Source organism: Gopherus evgoodei, chromosome 18, assembly GCF_007399415.2.
Source record: "Gopherus evgoodei ecotype Sinaloan lineage chromosome 18, rGopEvg1_v1.p, whole genome shotgun sequence".
NCBI classification, from domain to species: domain Eukaryota; kingdom Metazoa; phylum Chordata; order Testudines; family Testudinidae; genus Gopherus; species Gopherus evgoodei.
In genome coordinates this window covers 4,391,153-4,403,725 of record NC_044339.1, presented here as the reverse complement: position 1 = coordinate 4,403,725, position 12,573 = coordinate 4,391,153, and the positions used below count along the sequence as shown (strand labels likewise).

At 56.9% G+C, this 12,573-nt stretch overlaps 1 protein-coding gene across 4 annotated transcripts in view; it reads right to left on the bottom strand.

Annotated features, from left to right (window-relative positions):
• EPHB2 (EPH receptor B2) overlaps positions 1-11,243 on the bottom strand; it is a 252,580-nt gene extending 241,337 nt beyond the window's left edge. For all 4 annotated transcript variants that reach the window (XM_030537589.1, XM_030537591.1, XM_030537590.1 and 1 more), the window contains exon 1: positions 11,171-11,243. In XM_030537589.1, coding sequence (XP_030393449.1) covers positions 11,171-11,237 — 67 coding nt within the window. In that variant the 5' untranslated portion in view covers positions 11,238-11,243. The remainder of the gene's footprint in view (positions 1-11,170) is intronic.
• Positions 11,244-12,573: the final 1,330 nt, after the last annotated feature.

Sequence of the window (12,573 nt, the reverse complement as noted above, 5' to 3'; positions counted from 1 at the left end):
CCCTGGAGTGGTTTTATCCACCGCTTGACTCGCCAGATAAATCCTCCTCTGGGTAGCTACCGAACCGGGAAACGCTGGCCCAGCAGGGCTCAGAGCGCAGGCTGCTCTGTGACCTCAACCACAGGGGCACTGCTGGAGCCAGCGCGACACTGAACGTATTGGCTGGTTTCCTGGGATCTGGCTGCATTCAGGACCGATAAGGCTATTCTCTCATCACAGGCAGCTCTTCCCTGTCCCTGCTGCAGCCAGCCAGTCACTCCCTGATCTCCACACCGACTGCCCCAGCTCAGAACCGCCCTTTGCTCTGCCTGGAGCCCTGAGAACTGGCTGCAGTGCTCATTACCTCATTCGCAGCCAGGATTTCCCAGCCCCCTCCTGCAGGCTGGGAAGGATAATCTGCTCAGACATAAAAGGCTCCTCCGGCCTGGCTTGGTGCGTTAGGCAAGTCTTGATCTGCAGTGACCCCAGCAGGACGAGGCTCTGGCCATGCCCAGGCCCAGTATAAAGCCCCTGGAAAGCAGCCTGCCATGCCCCTGGAACTGGGGGTACCCAGGCAGCTGCTGGCAGGAGCAGCGACGTTGCCTGCTCAGAAGCCAAGTGGCAATACAGGGGCACAAAGCCCTATGCATTCAACCCGACAGTCCCCCCACTTGCTTTGCTCCCACAGTGCCCAGGGGATGCATGGGGGCACTCACTGTCCTTATGTGAGAGATCTCTATGCAGAGACGACGACTCCACCAGAGGGGCATGGGTATGCTCAGGTCCCAGCGCCCCCTCTTGCTGGATCTCTGTGCTCCCACCCTCCCTCCTTCACGCTCTTGATCCACGAACTCAGGAAGGAACCTCTGATGGGTCGGGGGTTGCCAAGCAGAGTGGATCCAACAGCTTCTGGTCATTAATAAAACACAAATGGCTCCAGCCAGGAGCAGACCTGCACTTGGCTTTGTAGCCAGACACTGTCACCACTCTGCTCCATCCAAGCACACAGGGCCGGTTCCCCAAGCACAATGCATCCTACTCAAGGGGCTCCCATTCTCCCACTCTCCATCCCAGTACAGGCCGAGGAGACCGCACTGCGAGGGTTGAGTGCCTGCTCCTGGCCACCATACACAGGGCCCTGCTGCCAGCTGGCTCGCAGGGTGGCGGAGTGAAGGCAGCCAGCTCCAGTGCACACCAGTTGGCTGCCTCCCTCCTCTCCTCCTCCTCATGACTCTCCATCACTGGTTCTGCCTGTCACTTTATAGGCACAGGAGGTCCCTGAGCAGGGGAAGGGCAACATTAGCCCTGCAGATTACACTGGGCACCTATCTGCCATCTTCCACCCAGAGAGCTCCAGGCACTCTGGGTCAGCACCAGGCTCATTTTACAGAGGCCCAAGCTGAGGCCCAGACAGGGGACGTAGCTCTCCCGAGGTCTCACAATGATTCAGTGGCAGAGTTGGGAACCCAGGCTCCCACCCTGTACCCTGCTCTAACCACTAGAGCGGACTTTCTCCAGATGTGGCAAGTGGCTGCCCTTTCACACCCTGCACCCAGGCAGGAGCAGCAACACACACACACCTTGCAGACTACACACACACTGACAGTCCTTGTAGACTGGACCAACTGACCAAAACGCACACATCTCTTGCTGTCCACACACGTGTAGGATCGACCCTCTACATGCTCAAGGTAATAGGAAATTTAGCACTGTTGTGAAGTGGTGTAGGATGAGTGGATCAGGGCGTGGCCATTCCACCACAAGCCCTGCCACTCACTGCAAGGGCCTACGTGGTGTGCGCGCTGGGCTCACCCCTCACCCCACAATAAACAGTGGGTTTTGATCACTCTGAAATCACCGTTCCCCTTCAGCATTCAGGAGCTTGCTAACGTTTTTCCTTAATGAAATCAACTTTCACCGCAAGGCAAGAAGCACCACACCCACCCACCCTCTCACCGAGCGGAGCGGAGAACAGATTTTTTTGGGTCGGCTGCCAAATCCCATCCCTGGGGCAGTGCGGAGCCATACATGAATTTGTGACTTCCTGCCCTGGGGCTGTAGGGCCTCAGTTTCTGCCCTGCCTACAAAGACCCTCTCTTATGGAGCTTGTGTGGCTGAAGACTAGCTGGAGCACACAGACCCCTTCCCAGGACCCAGCCCCGTCACCCCAGAGCCCTCTACAGGGTGGAAGAGTACAGAGCCACTCCCACGCAGAGCCATTCTCCAGGGGGACGGACAGAGGTTTTGCAGGTGCATGATGCATTGTAATCACTAGCCAGGACCTCAGGAGGCAGGAGAAAGGACCCAGCACCTCCAGTATCAGCTGCAGTGAGCTCAGGGGGCTGCAAACATCAGAGGCGAAGCACATCCACTGCCGCACTATGATGACACCCTCTTATTTGCATATTGCCCCTCTACCAATTGTTTGGCTGAGGGTTACCGCTAGGAGAAGGGAGCCATAATAAAGGGATCTGGGAGCACCCGGTGAACCAAGCGGCTGTGCTGGCAGCTCTACTCTGCACACAAAGCCCACCCCAGCCTGGCAGCGCCCAAGACTTTCTCTTCAGATTAGAGATACCAGCAAAACCGCCCTGACAAAGGGAGAGTGTCCAAGAGAGCCCAGAGGGGGGCTCTGCTCTGTGACAGGCCCTCCCATGACAGCAGTCACCCTTGCAAGCACACAGACAGAGGCCATGGCAACAGCAAGGTACAGTACAAGGAAACCCAGTCACCCTGGTTCTCTAGCACACTCCCAGGGGTCGCACCCGGTGGGGGGGCTGATGGGTGAGGGCTGAGGAGTCAATTGTCTGGTGATAAACACAACTGGTCGAAAACTCGGGGCATGGAAAACTCTGGTATTTTGGAATTCACTTTTGTCCTGAGTCGGGACAAAAGGGCAAAAATACCAAAAGGTTTGGTGGAACAGAAAGTTCTGAAAAATGTCCATTTGAAAATGTCTACAAGTTTCATTTTGGATCATAGACTTGTAGATTTAAAGGTCAAGAAGGGAGCATCATGATTATCTAGTCTGACCTCCTGCAGATCGCAGGCCACAGAACCTCATCCACCCACTCCTATAAAAGACCCCTGAACTCTGGCTGAGTTGCTGGAGTCCTCAAATCACGGTTTAAAGACTTTAAGTTACAAAGAATTCATTTACACTAGTTGAAACCTGCAAGTGACCCATGCCCTGTGCTGCAGAACAAGGCGTAAACCCCCCGGGGTCTCTGCCAATCTGATCCAGGGGGAAATTCCTTCCTGACCCCAAGTCTGGCCATCAGTTAGACCCTGAGTATGTGGGCAAGACCCAGCAGGCAGATACCTGGGAAAGAATTACGTGTCAGGGAAAGGCTGCTGGGACCCTTTCCCCACTGCCTCCTTCCATCAGAGCCATTATCTGCAGTGGTAAAAACTCCAATAGTGGGACACTGCACAGCTAAAAGCAGCAGCATAGATGGGGAGACACTGCTTGGGAACAGAGACAGCAATGGAGGGTACATAGGCACAGGGTTCAAGTGTGTCTTTACTCGTTACGTAAGCAGTGCCTCTTCGTCTACACCGTATTTATACCTATGCTAGGGGGTGTGTAGCGTATGCACTTTACATACCACTGAAGGGAGTTGGGGGGGGCAGAGTCATAGAATCATAGATTGTTAGGGTTGGAAGGGACCTCAAGAGAACTTCTAGTCCACCCCCCTGCTCAAAGCAGGACCAATCCTCAAATGGCCCCCTCAAGGATTGAACTCACAAGCCTGGGTTTAGCAGGCCAATGCTAAAACCACTGAGCTATCTCTCCCCTCTCCCACGTATGGTTCCTGCCCTGTGCACTGGTTCTAGCTGGGAGAACTGGGTTGCTCCTTTACAGGGAAGCTGCACAGATTGTAAACAGCAGTCCAGGATGATAGTGATGAGTAATTACCCTAGGACCCATCCATTTCCAGAATGCCTTTCATTCCACAGCTCCATCCCAAAGTGCCAGACAAACTCCTACATGCATAGGCCAGGTAAGATGGAAAAGCAGCCTCCCGTGGGCTGGAGGGACATCATTAATTAGCCCCAGAACTCCCATTCCCAGTCAAAAGGCCGTCAGTGGGAGCAGCATTCACTCCCTATGTGCTAAAAGCAGCACCTTGTTCATTCTCCCCTTGTGGTGGGACCCAAACCAGTGACAGGGTAGGGGGTCCCTCATAGCCCTATGCATTTGAGCCCACTCCATGCTCTCCCTGCAGATTGTAACCGTGCAAACCAGCCTGAGGCTCAGGAAAGGGCAGATGCAACAGCCACAGCAAGAGATGACCCCAATAGAGGAGCTCAAGCTCTCTATGTACTTACCTGGCCTGCCTCATCATATCCTCTGAGCACCCCACAATTGTCAGTGGAGTTAAATTTCACAACACCCCAAAGGGCCTTATCCCCATTGAACAGACAGGAAGTGAGGCAGATTAAGAGACTCACCCAAGGTCACCCAGAAAGTCTGTGGCAGAGCAGGGATCCCAGGTCTCCCAAGCCCCAGCCTCCTGCCTTATCTACTAGACCATCCACCCTACCAAGGAGGGAGGGGAGAGGAGTCAGCCTGGAAGGAATGCAGGCAGCCAGCAGGGCCTCTATGTGCCAGACACCTAGGGAGGGCTGGCCTGGGATCACAGAGTGATGAAGAGTTTTGCAAACCTCATCCTATCAAGTTCCATGGTAAAGGTACTAACCCCAGCCAGACCCAGAGCCCGTAACTCTTTCTCCACAGGCAGACCCATTCCTGAAGGCCTGGAGGAGGCAGTTATGGAACTGCGCTCCCCCCACACACCTATTCCACCTTCCGGGTGGTTCTCATGCTCAGTCCCGGTGTTCCAAGTGCCCGCAAGGTAGGAGCTGGATGGCCTCTGCCTGGGCCCACAGGATCAGCAAACGGAGGGCCCAGGCCTGCTGCAATCAGAGCCAATAGTGAAATTCCCACTGACTCCACTGCGGCCCAGGCCCCCAAGGAGCCTGAAGAGAACACTGGCCCTAAGCAGCCACAAGGCCTCCTGAACCTCCTGCAGACTCCCAGAGCCTTTCAACTTGGCCTCCTTACAGCAAGGCTGGGGAGAACCGGTTCAGGGGAGCTATGAACGGAACCTTTCTGGGGCCAGGAAAGTCTCCAAATAGGGTCTCCCCCACCTCCAGTAGTTGCCATGGCCCTGCCCTTCCCCGTGCAGCCATAGGTCTTGAAGACCAGCAAGCCCTGGGGTTGACCCAGAAGCAGGCAGTATCAGAGCCTCTTTTCCCAAAAAAATCTGCCAGGTCAGCTGAGCAGCACCAAGATGTCAGGAGGTTCATCTAAATTTGGCCGATTTCTGCTGCTGCCCTCCACAGTCCAGAGCGCCCCCTGGCTATGGTAGAGGACAGTGCATCCCAACCACGGCAGAATGCTCCACAAATGACCCCATTGCTCCCTGCCTGGGTCCTAGCACTCGCTCTGTTGATCAGTCCCTGCTGAGAATCTCTTTCAGGATCCCCAGGGCAAATGCAACTGAGGGACGCAACAGGCCAGGAGAGGAAAGTCACCGACTTCCTCCCCTCCCGCAAGATTTTCAATGTACCTCTGGCCTGCGTTTGCGTCAGTCGGGGGTTTGCGAGCGTACTACTGACACAGGTTTGCCTATAGTACTTCTCTGCAGATGCAGTTTTATTGGTACAAAAGTGCCTTCCACCGGCGGAGCTATTCTTCTTTCCATACAGAAATAGTGATCCTACTGTAAGCACACATATGCCACTACAGTCAGTATTACACAAGGGACTTGGTGATACAATCACTACACCAACACAGTGCAAACATTGTATGTATTGTGTAGACAAGGCCTTTGACACCTCGGCCTGGCTGAGCAGCATGCCAGGGCCTTGCTGTGTTCACAGCCAGGCTCCCGCATGCTGCTCCTCACCAGAACCCCAAGGTGCCCCCTTAGCTCACCATCCCTTCCGCCAAGCAGGGAAAATGATGCATTACTGAATAGCCTTAGGCTGAGAACCAAGCCCTGTAGGACCCCACTGGGACCACCCCATGTGGATCATTCCCTATCAGCAATAGCAGTTAGAGATCTGTCCGTTAGCCCATTTTTAATCCATCTAATATGGGCAGCAATTATTTTGCACATTTCGGGGGAGGGGGCGTAATTAAAACTGGAATGTCTGGCAGAGCTAAATCCTTACAGAATTCCAAGTATATTCAGTCAATGCAATTGCCTTTATCAACCAGACTTGTGTCTTGTCAAAGAATGATATCAAGGTGGTGTGACAAGATCTATTTTCCATGAAACCATGTGCACTAGTATTAATTATATTTCCATCTTTTGATTCGTTAGTGATAGAATTCGGTGTTAGCGGTTCCACTCTTTTGCCCAGCATCGATATCTGGCTAATAGTACCCTATAGTTACCCAGATTATCCCATTTAGCCTTTAACATTTTGTTGGAACAATATTGCGTTTCCTCTAGCCCTCTACAACCGCTCAAGCACTGCAAGTTATTAAAAGTAAAAATCAAAGGTATGAAGAGCTCCTTGGCCAACTCTTTTAAACCTCTTGGGTGCAAGGTTTCTGGCCCTGCTGAATTTAAAATGTGTAATTTTAGTAGACACTGCTACTGAACATCCTTTTCATTACCCTTGGAAAAGTATTTCTACATCATCGTACACAATGGATACATCATCCAACCTGATTCGTAATATAGGACAGAAATATTTACTGAATCCTTCTGTCTTTTCTGCACCATTATTGACAACGGTGCCATCTCCACCTAATATTGGATCCACATTATTTTTAGGATTCCTTTCATTCCTGATACATTTTGAACACGCCTCCTTGTTACCCCTAACTCTCTGACACAGATATGGGGAGGATCCCTTTTGCTTCTCTTATCAGCTGCCTGCAATCTCTCAGCTTCTGTTTTATATTCACTGCCATTCACCTCCCCTTTTCCCACACTGATTTATGTTTTATTGTTCTTTGCACATTTCCTCTAAAATTAAAAAAAAAAAAAACACCTTTTTTCACAGCTGAGATACTGCGACTTTTGGAGCACCTAGCGAAGTGTTCTTAAACAACTCCTAATTTCCATACACACTTCTCATTTTGCACTTTTCTCCCCAACAGTTTTGCTCATAATTATGTGTAGCTTTGGGGAGTTAGCTCAAGCGTGTGTAAATACAGACACGTATATATCTATTACTGGTGGGGACAGAATTCTCTTTTTACTTTCATCAGAGGATCTCAAAGCACCTTACAACATCAATTAGTGAAGCCTCCCAGGATGGGGGTCTGTATTATTTCACTTATTTAAAGATGAGGAAACACTGACTTCCCCAACATGAGAGCTGAGAATAGAACCCAGGAGTCTTGTCTCCTAGCCTAGATGATGATCCCTGATCTAACAACTAGACAACACAGTCTCCCATAAATAAGCCAGAGGTCTTGCCCTGCCTGTTGGAGAAAAAGGAAAAACAGCCAGGAGCCCTTGCAGCTGCGAAGGCAGCAGTGGAACATTTAGGGAGCAGGGGCTGAGGAGGTGTCACTCAGACATATGGTGGAGTGAGACGCCTGCAGAGCCTCCAGTGTAAGGAAGGACTCTTAACACTGATTTGCGGTGTCAGTGGATCTGGCATACTTGCTCAGCCAACCTGATAGAGCAGAGGTAAGTACCAGGGGGACTTACCAAAAGCCCAGCCCGCACAAGGCAAGGGAGGCTAGAATGGATTAGACACAGGCACTGAAACATGAATATCTGAGCTTCCTACACTGGTTAAGGCAGAGCCACAGCCTGACAGGCTTCCCACCATGGAAAAGAGTGACTCAAGGAGGGAGGAAAGCAGCACAGCACCCCGAGCCAGCCATCGCTCTGCCTTGCCAGCATTCAGCTTAGGGGCAGTAGTTCTGGGCTAGGCTTTGCTAGCACAGAGGCAGAGCCAGCCTGGGCTAGGGGTCGCTTGCATGAACATGATGCTGGATCCTCACGACCTAGACTTAGTCCCACCATGAGTGCAGGCGACTGGACTAGATGACCTCCCGTGGTCCCTTTCAATTCTACCATTCTAAACAACATCACACAGAAGGTGTGTGGGACCACGGGCCAGGCCCAGGACTGCCCTGACAGGCCATGGACATTATCCATCGGGGATGGGGGCAGCTCAAGAGCGTAACATGAGTGACTTACACCGACCAGGCATTCAGCTGGCGAGCACGTGAGTGAAGCTGGCCCATCGGGGGGAAGCAAGGGGCTAGCAGCATGGAAAGCAGCTAGGCCTCTGGAGAGCACAGCCTATGAGCTATCCATCTGAGAGCCCCCTCTCCCCGCCTCTCCACTCCACTGAATGCCAAAGAGATGCAGCTTACATAGCACCAGTACACGCTCACATCCAGTGTGAGGCCCAGAGAGTCCGACAGGAAGCGCACTGACTCCAGGTTACATTTGTCCCATTTTGTCCCCCACAACTGTGTTTCAGGCTCTAAGGTCCAGCTGGTTTGTGACTCCCTCCCCTTGCCCCTCATTTCTCCCCCCGACCTTCTCTTTTCAGCACCCAGCAGGCCAAGCATCCATTCCTTAGTAGAGCAAGACTTCCCTGTCCAAGCCCTTCCCCCTATGGCCCTCCTCCTCCCGCTCCCCACCCAGCACACCCCCACCCATGGCTCTCCATGATTTTAATGACTTTTTAAACTGGCAGCCCTCCTCGCCCCCTCCAGTCCGGCAGTCTGGGGGCTGGCCAGCAAGGAGCACTGCATTTGCCGAGTGCAGCTTTGCAAAGCGAGGATGGGAGCTGCTGACCTGTGAGGTGCCACAGCCCCACACCCTCCTTCAGGTGGAGAGAACAAGGCACTTGCTACAGTAAATGGAAAAGGAGCAGACGACTCAGCCTCAGCTCCGGTTTCATTTCCATGCTCCAGGCAGGGTCTCGGAGAGGAGCCTGAGACCAGGCCCGGCCCAATGACTTGGAGCCAGGCCCAGGATCGTCTTTCCCAAAAAGCTTCTTGTTTCCCTCTTTCAAACCGACATGAGCAAAGCCCCCTTGGGGAGGTTTGGGGGCCCTTCGCTGCAAAAAGGGAAAGGCGCTGGCTCCTCTGCAGGGGTTTGGGGGTGGGTGGGATAGGCCACTGGGCAGGCAGAGCGTGACACTAAAGCACATCTGGGGTAATGCGTGGACCAACACAACAGGCCAAAGAACAGATCCACCTCCCAGGGTGGCGCCTCTCCCTGGCAGGACAACATCTGCTGAGAGCCCCTTGATGAGGACACACATCAGGGAGCACCCAGGAGAGATGGGGTGGGGATACTAATGCGAGGCCAGTCAGACCCCAAAGCCGACAGCCTGAGGTCTGCATTACCGAGCGATCCAGATAACGGGAGAAAAGCCCCTGAGCCCAGCACGTTCCTGACTCCGCGCCCAGGCAGACGCTGCCAAGGCACCAGGAAGCCGCCCATGTTATCTGGCGTTTCTGGCTCCTTCTAGAAAATGGAGACAGAGACCTACAGGCCAGGCAGCGCCACGGTACGTGGGGCTACTGACCCCTAGCGCTGGCCAGAGGGGCTGCATGGGGCTCTTCTCCGCCACAGAGAGGTTGCACTAGGAGGGTGGGGGCAGAGGTGTCAGCCAGCTCCTGTGCACAGGCCCAGCCCCCTCCCCTCCCATGGCTGTAGCCGCCTACGCAGCAGGCACTCCTGCTGTAGTCAGCAGTGTCGGGTCTGGCTGGCTTTGCAGGAATCCCGCTGTCAACCACCAATACTGCCATCTGATCAGGCCAGCCATCCGACGTGGACATGGATGTTCCTACAAACACGCTCATCTCTCTATAATTAAAAACATGCTGGGCTCGTCTGCACAGCATAGCTGGCTAGTGCTCTCCACTGCAATGTAAATAGTCCTATTTGTGCCAAGCTCGCATATTGTAAATATCACTACATATAGCTGGCCAACCCATGAGTCATTCCCCAAAACTCCGACTTAATCAACAGTGCCTCATCCCTAGCCCACACCAATGCAGTGCCTAGGCCCCTTCCGGGCATTTGTCTTGACATCCAAACCCAGTGGCGTCCACACAAACCCATCCATCCGCCTAGCAAGGGATCCAGTCACCCCTTGCGTTGAACGCACGTTCCATTCGCTGCCCCCAAAGCTCTCACCAAGCCGGTACGAGCCAGAGTCCAGCCTGAGACCTCGCGCTCCTCTCTGCCCCTGAGACGGGAGCCCAGGGTTCTGTGCAGTTGTACTTCCCTGGGCGACAGGGCCTGCTCTCTAGCGGTGTGAGGGCACGGATGCACTGCTCAGATAGGCAGGCTAGCAAGATGAATCCCACCTCATCCCGTGCACAGACAGCGCTGCCACAATGAGTCTCCCCGTCGGGCGGCATGTTCCAAACGCACCCACATTCCACAAACTCCCTACCTGCCATCTAGCCTGCGCGGCCTGGGGAGAACGCAGCCGGGAGAGAACATGGCTCCCGAAAGCCCACGCCAGGGGCCAATCTCAGGCTCTGGAAGCCAGGAAGGTGCCAGGGCCCACTAGAGGCACGTGCCAAACCCTCTCCCGGCCCACCAGCGCCAGGCTGAGGTTGGCAGCCTGTGTGGCACCAGGACCAGGATCGCTGAGCATCTCTCACAGACTGCACAGCCACCACTCCGGGGTGCCCGCCGAGCCACGGGCAGCTAATGGGGGTGGGGGCAGAGGGCAGAACACAGGCATCAGGCTGGCAATGCCATGCAAGGCACATGCCAGATGCCGCTGCAGATGGGCAGGGAGCATGGGGAGAGGGGGACCTGTGTGCCCCACACGCTCACTCCATCCTCACGCCATGTTTGGGAAGGTCCAGGCGCCAGCAGCCAAGCCCGACAGCTGCAGCCCAGAGCCCCCCGGCCAGCGGCTCCACATCGCCAGCGGGGTCCTTGCCCCCAAGCCCCGCGGCGGCCCCGAGCGCTATCCCTCGCTTCGCACTTCCACCCTTCGGCTGCAAACTTTGCAGGGCCCCCGAGGCTCCGGCCGGGGCTCGCTGCAGCGCTTCCCGGGGACCCGTCCCCATGCCGCGGGGGGCGCCCGGCGCTGGCCCGGCTGCGGAGCGGGGCACGACGGCCCCTGCCCCCGGCAAAGGCGGCTGCGCCTCGCCTGCACCAGCGGAGCGGAGCGGGGCGGCGCCTGCACACGAGCCCCGGCGCCCCGGCCGGCCGGCCGCACTTACCCTCCACGGCGGCGAGCAGGGGCAGCAGCGGCAGCAGCAGCAGGCAGCAGCCGGCCAGCAGCGCCATGGCGGGCGCGGGGAGCGCGGGCGGCGGCCGGGGCTAGCGGGGCAGCGGCCGCGGCTCCATGCGGCCAGCCCGGCCCCGCGCAGGCAGACACACGCGCCGCGCGCTCGCCGCCGAGTGAGCCATAGGGAGCGCGGAGCCGGCCCCGCTCCGCCAGGCTGGAGCGACCCACCGCCCGCGCCGCGCGGGGGAGCCCGCCGCCGCCCCGCCCCCGGGCCCCGCCGCGCCCGCCGGGCCGGGGCGGGGCGGGCGGAGCGGGCGGCGCAGCCGGCGGGGGGCGGGAGGCGGGGGGCGGCGCGGGGCAGCCCGGCGGCCGAGCGGGGCCGGCGCCCCCCGCCGCCAGTGGTATCTCCCGGCGCTGTCTGTCAGCCGCGGCCGGCCGGGCTGCGGGGCGGGGTCGCCCGTCACCTGCCGGGCCAGGGGAGGCACCGGCCCGGGCCGGGATCGCCGGAGTCCCCGCGCCACGTGCCAGGCAGGTGCCCGCAGAACCCGGCCGTGTGCTCGGCTGGACCCCGCCGGGGCTGTCTGCGCCTGGCCCGGGCTCGGCTGGACCCCGCCGGGGGTTGTGTGCGCCTGGCCCCGGGTTTGGCTGGACCCCGCCGGGGGTTGTCTGTGCCTGGCCCCGGGCTCCGCTGGACCCTGCGGGGGGTTGTCTGTGCCTGATCCGGGCTTGGCTGGACCCTGCCAGGGGTTGTGTGTTCCTGACCTCGACTGTTCTCTGCCGGGGATTGTCTGCGCCTGGCCTCGGTTGTACCCTGTGGGGAGTTGTCTTGGCCTTATCTGGGTTCGGCTGTATTCTGCCGGGGGTTGTCTGTGCCTGATCCGGGTTCAGCTGGACCCTGCCAGGGGTTGTCTGCGCCTGACCCCAGCTCTGCTGTACCCGGTGGGGTCTGCGCCTGACCCGGGTTCGGCTGTACCTGGTGGGGGGTTGTCTGTGTGCTTGACCCGTGTTCAGCTGGACCCTGCCAGGGGTTGTCTGTGCCTGGCCTCGGTTGTACCCTGTGGGGAGTTGTCTTGGCCTTATCTGGGTTCGGCTGTATTCTGCCGGGGGTTGTCTGTGCCTGATCCGGGTTCAGCTGGACCCTGCCAGGGGTTGTCTGCGCCTGACCCCAGCTCTGCTGTACCCGGTGGGGTCTGCGCCTGACCCGGGTTCGGCTGTACCTGGTGGGGGGTTGTCTGTGTGCTTGACCCGTGTTCAGCTGGACCCTGCCAGGGGTTGTCTGTGCCTGACCTCGGCTGTACCCTGTGGGGAGTTGTCTTGGCCTGACCTAGGCTCGGCTGTACATGGCGGGGGTTGTCTGTGCCAGACCACGCTCGGCTGTACCCGGTGAGGTCTGTG